The sequence below is a fragment of the Mercenaria mercenaria genome, chromosome 8, assembly GCF_021730395.1.
Source record: "Mercenaria mercenaria strain notata chromosome 8, MADL_Memer_1, whole genome shotgun sequence".
Taxonomy (NCBI): Eukaryota; Metazoa; Mollusca; class Bivalvia; order Venerida; family Veneridae; genus Mercenaria; species Mercenaria mercenaria.
In genome coordinates this window covers 6332718-6349058 of record NC_069368.1, presented here as the reverse complement: position 1 = coordinate 6349058, position 16341 = coordinate 6332718, and the positions used below count along the sequence as shown (strand labels likewise).

The 16341-nt window shown below is 37.3% G+C and overlaps 1 protein-coding gene across 1 annotated transcript in view; it reads left to right on the top strand.

Moving 5' to 3' along the window:
• The window catches only part of LOC123565532 (uncharacterized), a 170146-nt gene that overhangs the window by 21524 nt on the left and 132281 nt on the right, over positions 1–16341 (top strand). The window contains exons 6-7 of the mRNA XM_053550318.1: positions 7789–11871; positions 15186–15524. Coding sequence (XP_053406293.1) covers positions 7789–11871; positions 15186–15524 — 4422 coding nt within the window. The remainder of the gene's footprint in view (positions 1–7788; positions 11872–15185; positions 15525–16341) is intronic.

Below are 16341 nucleotides of genomic sequence, written 5' to 3'. Positions count from 1 at the left end.
GGTACATACAGTAAGGAGGGAGATGGGGTATGCCATAGCTGTCCCTATGGTTACTACAGTAAATCAGGAGCAGATAACTGTACCATATGTTCATCTGGGAAGGATTGTAGTGCTAATGAGCCCATAGACTGTCTTCCTGGCACTTACAGTCAAACAGGGGAGATAATTTGTATAAATTGCCCAACAGGTTACTATAGCAACAATGGTGAAAGGTCATGTACTATTTGTCCTGAAGGATATGACTGTGAAAATAGTAATCTTACACAGTGTTTACCAGGTACCTATAGCGAACAGGGTGTGACTAAGTGTGTAACATGTGAATCTGGGTACTACAGCTTAGGAGGTGCTGGCACTTGTTCAGTGTGCCCAGGGGGTAAGAATTGTACCAGAATGGAAGATGTCCTGCCTGATTGTCCGGCAGGTACTGCAAGTAGGGAAGGGTACATGGATTGCTCTGTTTGTCCACAAGGGTTTTACAGTGGCACAGGTTGGTCAGAGTGTCAGTTATGTCCAGCTGGCAAGAACTGCTTGAACCCAGCACTTACTGGCAATGAGCTCCAACCCTGCTCTTCAGGTTACTACAGTTCTTTAGGTAGCATTCAGTGCTTGCCATGCCCAGACGGGTCATACAGTGATGAAGGGTCTGAATCTTGTACCCTTTGTCCAGCTGGAAGTGCCTGTGTATTTAACCAGAATCATACTGACATTGTCCAATGTTTACCAGGAACATTTAGTACGCAAGGAGCCGATGATTGTGTCCAGTGCCCTATAGGTCACTACAGTTCCTTTGGAGCAGATTATTGTTCTGTGTGTCCAGCAGGTAAAAATTGTAGCGCTTTTTCGCTGCTGAATGTATCAAACATTTCAGTAAGTGGTGACATAGAGACCCTGCTGCAGGACTGTCCAGCCTTCTGGTACAGTCAGCCAGGGGATCACACTTGCACCCATTGCCCAGGTGGGACCTACAGTTTCCCTGGGTCAGGTAATTGTACTGCCTGTCCAGCAAAAGTTAAATGTGTTTATATAGAGGACTTTACTGGAACCAGTTTGAATGTTAGCGGTGGTATAGAACTGACTGAGTGCCCAGCGGGCCAGTACAGTAACCATGGCGATATTGACTGTCATTTCTGTGACCAAGGTATCAACTACATACCATGTAACCAATCACTCTCTACAGACAATATAATGATATGACATCACTTTCATAAACGATTATCATGATATGATATGATATATGATATGAATGTTGTACTATTATAATTATGACATCACTTTCAAAAACGTTATGACATGACAGTATGATATGAATGTTGCATCATAATACAAAAATGTATAACTTCAATGTTTTCATTATTTCATATTTATAATTATGATATGAGATTATATGATATGGCTTATATCCCATGATTAGTATTCTTCACAGGCATTTGTGCCCCCTCCCCATCCCAAACATTTTTTAGGGGACTTAGATTTGCCCTAGTCTGTCAGTCTGTCCATCTGTCCGCCCAACTTTGTGTTGTGCATATCTCAAAAAGTATTTGTCCTTAAACCTCACATGTTATATAGCATAATTATATGAAGTTGTGCGCCTGGTGTTTTTATTGGAATTTCACACAGCCAGACCAGAGTTTAACCTGCACCCTTAGCTCAGTAGGGAGAGCACAGATCTATGGATCGTGGGATCATGAGTTTGAACTCAGGTTGGGCCATATGTTCTCCGTGACAATTTGATAAAAGACGTGTCTGAAATCATTCATCTTCCACCTCTAATTCATGTGGGGAAGTTGGCATTTACTTGCAGAGAAAGGTTTGTACTGGTACATGGCACAGAATCCTGGTTAGGATAACTGCTTGCTGTAACATAACTGAAATACTGTTGAAAAAAAAATGGCATTAACCCCCCTCTCTCCCTCTCTCCCTCTCCCCCGTCCCATGGGCAAAAAAAGAAAGAAGAGTTTATGGCCTTTGGCTTAGTCAAAAATATGCTTACAGCGACAGGAGTGGGGGCATCAGTGTCCTAATTTTACCTAATATAATGTTGATATTGAGGCACTTTATCACTTTATATTTCATTTTATCAGACAGTAAATATATGTAAGAACACTGGTCCAGTTATTAAATAACTGGCCTAATCAGATATTACACTATTTAAAAAGATATAATCAGTGTCATGAAATTATCCGAGGGAGGTAAAGGACACAAATTTTGTCTAAGCTTATCAAGCATCTGATGTATTCTTCCTATTGAAGCAAGAAGTCATTCTTGTTTCACCTTTGATTCAAGTGTGGAAGTTGTCAACTACAGTAAAATAATTGAAAATCATGGGGGACTACTTTCATGGATTTTGTGGTTATGTCTATCCACAAAATTAAATTCTGCTTTATTATTCATTTCATCTTTATCTTGTTCAGGAAAATTAGTCCTCATGAATATTAATGATCTCACAGCATGTGTAACGACAAGAAAGGGGAAAATGGAAAAATGACAGTACAAAACTAAAAGAATGAAATATATTGATGAAATATTCTACCTTATCAAATATTTAAAATGTTCTCACATCTCCACAAAGAAGGATTGTATATACAAAGAGTATGCTTGTGTGAAGTATTCATTTTGAATTTTTGATTTCACTTTCTCACCTTGGTAATCATAAAACATGCATGAAGAACTATTGTTAGAACATCAGATATATGTGGAATAATGTTTCACAGACGGTAGTTGCAGTTATAGATTAGTGTAAATTTTTTCATTTAAATATTGGTTGCTAGTGTTCCTTTTCAAGTGTCCCCCAGTCATTGCCGAATGAAGAAAACTCTGTAATTATGGAAACAATGTATAAAAAAGTGCAGTTCATGTTCTAAAATCTGCTTAAGGTGAAAAAAAGTAAGCTCCCAGTGCTTAATGCACTAAAAATTTAATCAGAAATATCATAAAACAGTTGATAGTCCTTTTTAGCTTGACTATTCAAAGAATAGATAGAGCTATTGGACTCACTCATGCGTTGGCGTCCGCGTCAGCATAGGCGTTGGCATCCCGATTTAGTTAAGTTTTTGTATGGAAGCTGGTATCTCAGTACCCACGAATGGGAATGGATTGAAACTTCACAAAATTGTCCATTGTCATGAGCTGATATGCATTGTACAGGTTCCATAACCCTGTGTTGCAATTTTACAAAATTATGCCCGTTTTTGGACTTTAATATTCATTCAGTTGACAAGGCTGTTGATTAGTCGAGCATTGCTGTCCTCAGACAGCTCGTGTTAATATGAGTAGATAATGTGTGAAAAATTAAAAAGTGATCTGCTTTTCTTTTTCAAAGTTAAGGTAGTGGACCCATAAGAAAAATAGTAAATAAATGTACAGAGAATGCCGAAATTGCATGACATAATTATGTAATCATTTGGAAATTGCATAATGTCATTACACTACCTTAAGCATGAGTATTAAATAGGCTATAAATAGACATTTTTTGTAATTCATTGACTTTGATAAGTAGCCAAAATAATGATAGAAAATACCATGTCCCCTTCCCCACCAATATCTTTTATATAAAATAGACATTTAAAAATATGGAAGTGTTTACGTATATTACTAACAAATAAAAGTACATTCCTTTATTAATTTTCTGTTGAAATTTTGAATTATAAAACAAAATTTTATTTGTTAAGTAAATTATTCATACCTTTTGAATTTAAAGTTTGGATCAGACACAAGTTCACAATAGCCCTTGTTTAAATTAGATAAGTGCGGGATTAAATTTGTTGTTTTAGCATACCTGACGTTGGTTAAACAGGAATATAAACATTAAAATTCTGCCAACAGGAGCTTATTGAAAAAATTCGATAGTTCATTTCTTCCGGATATTCGGCTTCTTATCTGTTGATTTTAATAAATAAAATGTCACTGATTCAGTTACTTTTACATACATTTATGTATTTTATGAAGTGAAAGAAAGTATTTTCAAGAATTATGCTGTTATGATCCTTGTTAATCTGTCTGGTGCGCAAATTTTTCAAACACCCAGTTTACAAACCTACTTTTGTTGATCATAATTTAGTTTGATAATGTCAAAGTTAAGTTTTAAAGTCTCGTGTATTTACTTTATAAAGCATAGATTTTGAACCATTTAATTAAAAGAAAATGGTTTGGTTAATTGACAATTTTTTATGGGGCAAAAGTTAGATATTGGTCCAAAACTGTATGTGGGTAAGTCACCTATGATAATGTTACTGTGTGTAAACCCCATACACTTTAGTATATTACCATCTTTGGTGTGAAATTTCTACCTATACTAAGTACGAAATGTGAAATTTGTCTTCCTAGCTATAAAACATGTTTTATACAATCATTATAAATTGTTAATAGTTTATCAATATCCATCTGATTGTAGTGTATTGATTTCAAAAACAGCATTTAATGGTAAATTTACACCATCTAAGAAATACATGTATCGCATTCAAGAAATATGACTCCTGCATTGAACAGCCAAATTTATGATCGCAAAAAGTAAATAAAGTTTATTGAGGTGCCCAATTTCATCATTTTCTCATCTGATAAGAAAATGAATTAAAACTGATTTAAATGCAGTTTGTTAAAGAAAAACAGTCACAATGCAAGTTTACGTATGTTCAGATAATTAGTCTTGGTAAAAGGGAAATAACTCATAGACCTTTACCCTGCTAAATTTCTAAAATGGACTGGTCCATCATTCAGTTCTGGCAGTACCACTTATTATTCAAAGGGGTGTTCACTGAAAATTTACTATTTAGCAAACAGTGCATACTATGATGTGTAGGCTGATCATGGTCTGCACTGGTTGCAAAGGCACAATTACTTGCCACCAGCAGGCTAAAGGTTAATATAAATGTCTGAAAATTTTCCTATACATTCTAGTGTTTTTGATTCAAATTTTTCTTGTACATTCTTAATTGTTTGGACAGCAGCAACAGGAAGTTTAAATCTTTAAATTTACATGATCTAAATTTACATTTGGAACATTAGATTAAAAACTACAGTGTTGACCTATCTTGTTGAGAAAGTATCCCAAGATGCCATACAAGGAACTATGGTGAGATAGATGGTGGGATTCAGTATCGCGTCTTTCATTCATTCCGTGGTATACCATGATATTTTGGTCCGTTTTATAATTATGATTATAATTATGAAAATGGAAGATCACTTTGTGTTGCCAACGTTTGAATTTACAACATATTAACTTGACATTTTTTTTGTTCCATTTAATTTCTGAAAATATCATCTGATAGTACAATTCTTATGATGCAACATTTATTGTAGTTCACAAAAAAAATCACTTACTGCCCATTTCTGGGTAATTTTAGGAAGTTGTAGGCTTAGAACTGGTTTTTTGCTTTATATGTTTAAGATGATTAAAAAATTTTGATACTTTCCGAAAAAGTCTAATGAGCCGCACCATTCGAAAACCAACATAATGCATTTGCAACCAGCATGGATCTAGACCAGCCTGTGCAGTCTGGTCAGGATCCATGCTATTCCCTTTCAAAGCCTATTGCAGTAAGAGAAATTGTTAGCAAACAGCATGGATCCTGACCAGACTGCACGGAAGCGCAGGCTGGTCTAGATCCATGCTGGTTGCAAATGCACTATTTTGTTTTTCTCATGGTGCGGCTCATTTAACCTTTAGCCTGCTGGCGGCAAATATTTCAGCCTTTGCGACCAGTGCAGACCAATATCAGCCTGCACATCCGTGCAGTCTGATCATGGTCTGCACTGTTCGCTATTCAGTCAGTAAATTTTCAGTGAACACCCCTTCGAATAATAAATGGTAATGCCCAAACTGAATGATGGACCAGTCCATTTAGGAAATTTAGCAGGCTAAGGGTTAAGTTTATACACTGCGCGAAATCATTTTACAACAGAATATAATGTTTATATTAAATGGACATTTTTTGTGCTTCTTATTTACAATATGTAATTGTGAAGTGTTCTGTTGCGGTCAACCCTTTGCTTAAGACTACCTCTGCACAGAGACCATCTGGCTCTTGAGACTGGGTTCATTTGGATTTTAAAACATTGCACTGTATTTTAGGCTGTGAATAAAGACCACATTTTTGCCCTTACAAACATTGTCTGATTGTAATTTAAATACAAGATATGACCATGGAATATGTGTGTCCTTCAGCAGATTATTTACATGCCTTATAAAATGAGAGGTGAAAGTGACACCTGAAGTCAAGACCACCTCAAAATAAAGACTACTTCAAAATAACGATAACTTCAAAATAAAGACCACTTCAGACCAAAGACCACCTCAGAATAAAGACCACAAGTATAGGACATGTCTTCAGAGTTCATCACTTTTTTTCTCCAGTTAACATATAACAGCATACTTCAGCAAAGTCAAAAAGTGATCTTTAGAGCCGGGTGGTCTCTGTTCACAGGTTATATTTAGCTCATGTTGGTCTTGTATCAAGATATGATTGTAGAGAGTTTTTGGATATGATATTAGATTATTTTATGCCTATCATACAGGACATGATGGCAGATGAAAAGTACATTTATGAGAATATATTTACAGGACATGCTAGTAGTTTATATGATATGATATGTATATATTTACAGGATATGATATTTGTTTAAGTTTATGCTTCTAGAACTGAGCATATGGTTGCATATTATGTATGTGTACATATTTTACAGAATATGATAGTTGTTTAATTTATGCTTCTAGAACTAAGCATATGGTTGCATATTATGTATATGTATATATTTACAGTTTATGATAGTAGTTTATTTGAGCTGCGCCATGAAAAAACCAACATAGTGGCTTTGCGACCAGCATGGATCCAGAACAGCCTGCGCATCTGCTTTCAAAGCCTATTGGAATTAGAGAAACTGTTAGTGAACAGCATGGATCCTGACCAGACTGCGTGGATGTGCAGGCTGGTCTGGATCCGTGCTGGTCGCAAACCCACTATGTTGGTTTTCTCGTGGCACGGCTCATTTTATGCTTCTAGAACTGAGCATATGGTTGCATATTATGTATGTGTATATATTTACAGGATATGATTGTATTGGATACTCTCTGCTTGGGTAAATGCCCTAAAATCTTGATTAAGCTGGCTTTGAAAAAATGCTGGTCTCAAAAATTACTGGCCCATTTTCTGCAGTGAAATATATATCAGAAAATTAGCTTTGTTGGACCAGAAAATTACCTTTGGTGGGAAATATATGTACGACTGACAAAATGGGATAAAATTATGTGAAATAAATGTTGTACAGTGATAAGTTATATTTTGTAATTTTAGTTACACACATTCTGTTAAAAGAATTGTAAAACATACAATCTGAGGTATATAAGCTTCAGAAATAAATGCATTAAAACATTTTGATTTAATTTGCACCAAAATAGAACTAAACAATGCCAGGCTGGAAAATAGAATAGAAAAAATGGAAACTCCACCCAACATGACAAAAATGAAAATGTTGCAGCCTGGATTTGATTGGGCCTGTTTATGGCCAGCAGAATTAAAACAAGCTGTCTTTTATCAAGATTTAAGGTATTTACAAGATAGAATAGTAAGATAAGATAAGATAAATTTTATTTTGAGTCGGCAAGACAAGCAACAATACAACATAAGCACTCTAGGTGCTTTTGAACTAACTATGCTTTTGAATCGTAGCCTTTAATTCATGGTATAATAATTATGTTTTATCTATATATATATATTTACAGGAAATGATGGTAAATTCTTTGTATGCATGTTGAATAAGATATGCTGGTATTATTTTGTATGCTTCTCAATACAGGGTTTTATAGTGAGGAAGGGATGGAAAGTTGTACACAATGTCCGGCAGGACAAGACTGTACCAATTCTTCATCTCTAATCAACTGTACAGCAGGGACATACAGTCCGCTTGGTACCTCAACATGTTTATCCTGTACAAACGGTTCTTACAGTGCAGATATGGCATCAGAATGTACTCAGTGTGACGCTGGGAAGGAATGTTCCAACCCTGCTGCAACGCCAACAAATTGCCCTGCAGGGACAGAGAGTTCACTTGGAATAGCGGTTTGCACAGCTTGTCAGAGTGGTTTTTATAGTACAGAAGGTTCAGGATCATGCACTCAGTGTCCAGACGGTAAAGACTGTAGTTCTTCAGCTGTTACGAGTGGGACATTACCTCCAGATTGCCCCGAAAACACTTACAGCCTTGCTGGACATGCAAGCTGTACGAGCTGTGCTATTGGTGAATACAGTTCTGCTGGTGCATCCTCTTGTACACCTTGTTCAGGTGGTAATGATTGTTTCAATACATCAAATATAGTTCCATGTCCAGCGGGAACATTCAGTGCAGAAGGAGAAGTTAACTGCTCTGCTTGTTCTCAGGGTCATTACAGTAAAGCTGGAGCTGAGTCTTGTACCATTTGTCCAGCTGGAAGTGACTGTACAGATCCCGCAGTGACAGGAACCAATCCAACTGATTGTGCAGCTGGTACTTACAGTGAAGAGGGATGGGCAGGGTGTGTTACTTGTGCATCAGGTTACTTTGTTAGTTCAGAAGGGGCAACTACCTGTTCCATATGTCCTAGTGGGAAAAATTGCTCTGATCCGTCTTCTCCAACAGATTGCCCAGAAGGTACTTTTAGTGCTGAAGGTGATACCGGATGTACAAATTGTCCACAAGGTTACTATAGCAACTCCACAGGTTCATCAAATTGCACAATTTGCCCAGGGGGAAAAGATTGTTCTGATCCATCAGTGACTCCAGCTGACTGTACAGCAGGAACATACAGCCCACTTGGTACTGCAAGCTGTTTAATCTGTACAAACGGTTCTTACAGTGCAGATATGGCATCAGAATGTACTCAGTGTGAGGCTGGGAAGGAATGTTCAGACCCAGCTGCAACGCCAACAAATTGCTCAGCAGGGACAGAGAGTGCATTTGGAATAGCAGTTTGCACAGCTTGTCAGAGTGGTTTTTATAGTACGGAAGGTTCAGGATCATGCACTCAGTGTCCAGACGGTAAAGACTGTAGCTCTTCAGCTGTTACGAGTGGGACATTACCTCCAGATTGCCCCGAAAACACTTACAGCCTTGCTGGACATGCAAGCTGTACGAGCTGTGCTATTGGTGAATACAGTTCTGCTGGCGCATCCACTTGTACACCTTGTTCAGGTGGTAATGATTGTTTCAATACATCAAATATAGTTCCATGTCCAGCGGGAACATTCAGTGCAGAAGGAGAAGTTAACTGCTCTGCTTGTTCTCAGGGTCATTACAGTAAAGCTGGAGCTGAGTCTTGTACCATTTGTCCAGCTGGAAGTGACTGTACAGATCCCGCAGTGACAGGAACCAATCCAACTGATTGTGCAGCTGGTACTTACAGTGAAGAGGGATGGGCAGGGTGTGTTACTTGTGCATCAGGTTACTTTGTTAGTTCAGAAGGGGCATCTTCCTGTTCCATATGCCCTAGTGGGAAAAATTGTTCTGATCCGTCTGCTACTCCAGCAGATTGCCCAGAAGGTACTTTCAGTGCTGAAGGTGATTCTGGATGTACAAATTGTCCACAAGGTTACTATAGCAACTCCACAGGTTCATCAAATTGTACAATTTGCCCAGAGGGAAAAGATTGTTCAAATGCAGCAGGAACACCGACAGATTGTGAGGCTGGCAAGTACAGTGATGTGGGAGATAATGGCTGCACAAATTGTCTATCTGGATACTATAGTCTAGCTGGCAGCAGTAGCTGTACAAGATGTCCAGGTGGGAAGAATTGTTCACTTTCGAATGTAACGCCACCTGATTGTGCAGCCGGAACATATAGTGGAGAAGGAGATTCTGGCTGTACAAACTGTCCATGTGGAGAGTACAGTCTAGGAGGAAACTCGAGCTGTAGCCCTTGTCCAGCTGGTTATGACTGTACTGATGCATCATCTCCACAGATTTGTAATGCAGGAAAATTTAGCTTGGAAGGCTCAGAGGCATGCTGTGTCTGTCTGCAGGGTTACTATAGTACCCAGGGCTCAGAAAACTGTACAATATGTCCTGCCGGTAAAAATTGTACTAATCCAGCAGTTACGACAACTCCAGATGATTGTGCAGCAGGAACTTACAGCGAGGAAGGTTGGTATGGATGTAGGACTTGTCCAGATGGTACGTATAGCCATACAACAGGAGCAAGTATTTGTGCAATATGCCTAGCTGGAAAAAATTGTTCAGATCCCTCTGTCGATCCACCAAATTGTCCTGCAGGCTACTTCAGTGCAGAAGGAGATAATGGCTGCACAATTTGTCCGAATGGTTACTTTAGTGATTCACCAGGATCATCCAGTTGTTCAGAGTGCCAAGCAGGTAAAAATTGCTCTGATAAGACAGCAACACCAACAGACTGTCCAGCAGGGACATACAGCGAAGTTGGGGATTTTGGCTGTACTGATTGCCCCTTAGGATCTTACAGTTCGGCTAACTCAGGGAGCTGCACATTGTGCGAGTCTGGTAGAGATTGTACGAATCAGAAAAATCCAGTTAATTGCTCAATAAATACATACAGTGAGTCAGGTTGGACTGGTTGTGCTAACTGTTTACCTGGAACTTACAGTGATGAAGGTTCAGGAAGTTGTACTATATGTCCTGCTGGTAAAGATTGCTCAAATTTAACAAGTGGAGTTGAAGATTGTGCTGCTGGGACATACAGTTTATTGGGACATTTTGGATGTACAGTTTGCCCAGAAGGACAGTATAGTGCCTCTGGTGCAGAAACTTGTTCTGACTGCCCAGGTGGAAAGTATTGTACAGATCCTAGTACTCAAGGAGAATGTGCGGCAGGGACCTTCAGTCCAGTAGGTGTTTCAAATTGCTCTCTATGTGCTCTAGGATACTTCAGCACAGCTGGATCAGAGATTTGTACCATCTGTCCAGAGGGCAGAAATTGCACTGATCCAGCCGTAATCACAGTTCCACCAGACTGTCCTATTGGTACCTACAGCAAAGAAGGGGATCACACCTGTGCTAACTGTCCAACTGGGACAACAAGTGTGGCTGGCTCCTCAAGTTGCGCTGACTGTGATGCTGGTCTTGACTGCACCACAGCTACCAATCCTGTTAACTGCACGGCGGGAACATTTAGTCCCAGTGGTATCATTGGCTGCTCTGTGTGTGCTCTAGGATACTTCAGCACAGAAGGATCAGGAAATTGTACCATTTGCCCAGCGGGCAAAAATTGCACTGATCCAGCCGTAATCACAGTTCCGCCAGACTGTCCTGTTGGTACCTACAGCAATGTAGGGGATCACACCTGTGCTAACTGTCCAACTGGGACAACAAGTGTGGCTGGCTCCTCAAGTTGTGATGTCTGTGATGCTGGTCTTGACTGCACCACAGCTACCAATCCTGTAAACTGCACGGCGGGAACATTTAGTCCCAGTGGTATCATTGGCTGCTCTGTGTGTGCTCTAGGATACTTCAGCACAGAAGGATCAGGAAATTGTACCATTTGCCCAGCGGGCAAAAATTGCACTGATCCAGCCGTAATCACAGTTCCGCCAGACTGTCCTGTTGGTACCTACAGCAATGTAGGGGATCACACCTGTGCTAACTGTCCAACTGGGACAACAAGTGTGGCTGGCTCCTCAAGTTGTGATGTCTGTGCTGCTGGTCTTGACTGCACAACTTCTACCAATCCTGTTAACTGCTCGAAGGGAACGTTCAGTCCAGATGGTGTCATTGGCTGCTCTGTGTGTCCTGTTGGGCAATATAGCGAAGAAGGTGCCGAGTCCTGTGACCCTTGCCCGGCAGGAAGAAACTGCTCAGACCCAAGTGCAGTCACTGATTGCCCAAATGGGTTTTACAGCTTGAGCGGTCAGGCTGACTGCACCAGTTGCAGTCCAGGTACTAACATGTACACAAAAGATATAACAACACTGTCACCAGATTTAAATTTGTGCCAACAGCACTAAGTCTTGTGCATAAAAGCTTTGAAGAATCAAAAAGCAGTTTGCAGTTTCAGTGCATTTACATTAATGTATGTATGGCATTCTTTGGCCATTCAGTGAGCTCATTAAAAGCACATATAGTTTTCCATATCAACTGTAAAATGCCAGCACAGAATCTCACACAAAAATCGAAATTTGGACAAAAGCTGTAATTTGGGCAAGTTTGAGTCTGGTACAGAGAAGAGTATAACTGTGTGCACATCATAAAACTTAGCACCTCATAATGTATAATATTAATGTTTTGTCATTTTTTGAACATTTTTTTAGATTTTAACATATTTTGAATAGCCTACTTTTAAATAAATTTAATTGATGACTGGTAAAAAAATGCTGTGTTCAGATAATTTGAGCTAGTTTTTACCCATAGGTAGTGTTCAAAAATATTTTTCCAGTACCAAAATCATATTTAATTACTTCTAAGTACATCAGACCATAGCAAAGACCAAGTTTATTGTATACTAAAGTACACAACGTCAAATTTTACTGCCCATTGCCAAAAGAACTATGTTAATCTTCAATATTTTGACAAAACATGTCCGTTTGAAGTTATAAAGTTTGATTGAAATCTCACTTGCATGACTCTGTATTGTACAAAATGGTGGTGGTTGATAAAACTCTAAATATTAATGTATTTTGTCTATGTTACCTATAAAACAGTTACTTTCTTGTACAGATAAAGGATGACAATTTGGCATTTGAAGTTGTCTAGGGAAAGTCCATTAATATTTTGTAGAAAGGTTTATGGAAAGGTCTGCTGTTTTACCAGTACAAAAATGTATATTGTATAGGCTATATACCAATAAAAGAAATTGTTCTTTGTTTCATATAAAATTCAGCTACTTCAGAACAATTTTATTACAGTTTCTAGATTTTCACTCCGTCGTAGACCTATTGAAGTCAACTGAAGTCAGGTACCCTCATATTGCCTCATTTCAGAAAGTGGTCCGCAGAATAAAAATCCTACTTTCGTTTTCAAGAAAACAACTCGAAAACATGCAAATATTAGCATGAAAAGTGTCCTATTTTAAATTCATTCCACAAGTGAAATAATGCCCATTTGGCACACGATTTACGCGCAAATGCGCAAAAAGTGGAAAAATTAGGATCTGTATTAGGGATTTCATCTACACCACGGAAGCACATTTTTGACCGAATTACTGCAATATAACCTATAAATCTGGAGAATTGTATACAAATGTCAAATTATCTTCCCTGATCTATAAATGTAATAGCTTTAGTGTATAACCTGTTCTTGTTTGTTATATTTTCAGCATGACTGTTAATTGAGATATTGTCTAATTGATTGATCTTTCACTAATTGATTGAAATTGCACTAATTGGTTGAACTTGCACAATTACTGTACAATATACAATGTACATGTATCTGTTTCAGCACTTATATTGTATTCAACAACTTATGTTATGCTATACATGTAGCAGTCGCTTTATTAATCTCATACTGTAGTTCAAGGATGACAACATGATCATCGTTGACAGCGAACTCCTCTTACAAATTTAAATTATGAGGATTGCAGTTTTAGATTGAGTAATAACATTGGGGTACTACAACATGAGACAGTTTTTGACTATACAGTGAAGCACGCCTTGCTCAAGGTCCGGTAGCTTGAGCGACCTGGCCCACCCAAGCAATTCCTGCACTTCCTTTCAATCGACAGAAACCTCGTATAACTCGAGCATTTTGTTCATCCCTTTTAGGCTTAGAGCATCCAGCGTTTTACTGTATTACCATAAGACTGGATGGTTTTAGTTTGGCTCATATAATGTTCACCATTTTACAGTAAACTTTTATGTCTGATCAGTTTTCAGCTCTCAGAAGGGGTGCCGGGGATTTAAGCCCAATAATTAAACATTTTCCTAAATTTCTTTTTTTCTTAAAGTTAAATTTCCTTGGCCTTTCAGTTACAAGGAAAGTGACAAGAAATTAATGTTTTGATACAATTTGTGGAAAAATATCATGAATATTGAAGGATAAGATGATTTTTTTGCTATTAAAAGCTGGTAAAGCATCTATATGGTCATGTCACAGATCTGGAAGTGAAACCATAGTTGTTTTTATTTAGCCTTGTGTGATACTGATTATGTTTGTAACTGGTACTGTGTACTGTAGATTGGGTAATATGTACATGACTGATTTTGCAATTTTATAGACAACAGAATATTCCCATTTTTTAGATTTTGCACTAGATAGATTGATACGATTTAGAGCTGTTTAATATTTTTTAGTCTTGTTTTGAATATGCACATCACTCTGTTCTTGAAAAAATAGAATTGGAAAAAAAAATAATAAAGAAGAATATTACCGAATCTACAGTAATGTTAGACTGAGTGTAGATAGTTTTAATGTAAGGCCTGAAATAAGAAATGATATGGTTACTATGCTCATAAAACTTTTCGATCTATCTAATTTATGTATATAATTTTATTTATTTATTTATTGGCTGTTAAGTAGAAATAAAAGAAGTGTTTGGTTCTTTTATGTGAATTTTTTGATAAAATTTGATATGAAATGATAACCATATAATTTCTAAGTTTGGTCTTTGTATACTGATAAGTTGAGTTGTCTCTCTTTATTTAATACTCTTCACTTTTTGAAAAGAAGTTTTTTATTAGTGTTGTATTGCAATTGAAAATTTTGAAAGGGGAGACAACTCTTGTTTTTGTTGATTGTATGTTTTATAATGTATTTGTGATTGCATGAACATATTATTCAAACTGTGAAATATATAATATAATATAATATATAATTGTGTGATACAAATTCTTTTCTTTCTCTAATGAATGATTGTTAACTCGTGTGCTGTACTTGGTTTCTCATTCAACTGACTATACCATATATTACTTCGAAATTCTATTTATTAATACACTCTCCAAAGCAAAAATTGATTAGTTTTGACATTATTTGTTGTAAAATTAATGACTTTTATTAGAGATATCTGATTTCTTTAATGAAGAAAATTAAACAAAAGTAAGAGAGATAGAGTTTTTCTTTCACAGATAATTCTTAAGGCACACATCCGCTTTTTTAAGCTGTCTGTGTAAAATTTTATTAAAATGATTCTTTGTAAAAAAAGATTGTTAGTTTGAAGTTTTAGAATGTTAGTTTGAAGTTTTAGACTTGTCGTTAGATTTTGCAATGTATCTCATCATGTATATAAGCCCTTTTTTACCTGCGATTTGTGATAATTTCAGGATATTATTCCACTGCTGGTCAGACAACTTGTACCGAATGTTCAGCAGGGAATTCCTGTACAACGACTGCACAGACTCAGTGTGGGACAGGATCGTACAGTTCAGCTGGTGCAACTTCCTGTGTGACATGCCCGGCTGGTCACGCATGTACTTCTGCAACAACAGAAACTCCTACGGTATGTACGGCAGGGAATTACGCAGCAGCTGGAGCATCATCATGTACACCATGTTCTAAAGGTTTCAAGTGTCCTAGCAATGGTATGGATTCCCAGGTTGCATGTACAACCGGACAGTACCAGCCATCTACTGGTCAGTCAGATTGTATAGACTGTCCAGCAGGTAAGATTGTCTTAAATTCAGTTATGAAAAATTGAAATAGATCCGTTTATTAGTTAAGAAATAATAATTAAGTTCCCAATTTTGGTTTTGAGTTCTTATGCATAAAAATATATCATAAAAGCCTTTGTGATATATTGTTTCGCATAAGAACAAAAATCTCAGGTTATTTTTCGATAAATCACACTTGGGAACTTTTTATTCTGATTCTAACACGACATACTATTATCAACAGCGTTAGCAAAAATGGTAACTACTTTTTACGACCATGCTACGCACCTGGATAGGATGACATCACTGCACGCGCATTGGTTATTGCAAAATAACCATTGACTGATGTTCTTCTATGTGTATGTAGGTTATCAATTTTGCTGGTCATGTTAGAATATAAGATAAATGTTAATCCCTCAATATTTTGAAATTAAAAGAAATTTAGCAGATTTACCTTCTAAAAATGTTGAGGTGTTTTCCAGTTTAAAAAAAAGGCAAATTTCCACTTTGTTGCTTTTGGTATGAATTCTGTATTTTGCTTAAACTGATATTTATAGAAATTGTCCTGGGATATTGAATAATATTTCATGTTTAAGCCATCATATATTCCTTCATTTCTCTAAAATGTGGTATAGTATTAAAAAATAAATAGCTTAATTGTGTTGGGTGTAAGATTTGCATACATTTCTCTCTTATTCCTGCCTACCTTGTTTGGAAGGTATACAAGTCCTTATCACTAAATGTGAAGGACCGATATTCCTGTCTTTCCCTAGAGAAAAATCTTGTCTGAAAAAGCATGCTTTTAAATGTCGCCTAGTACTAGTACTAT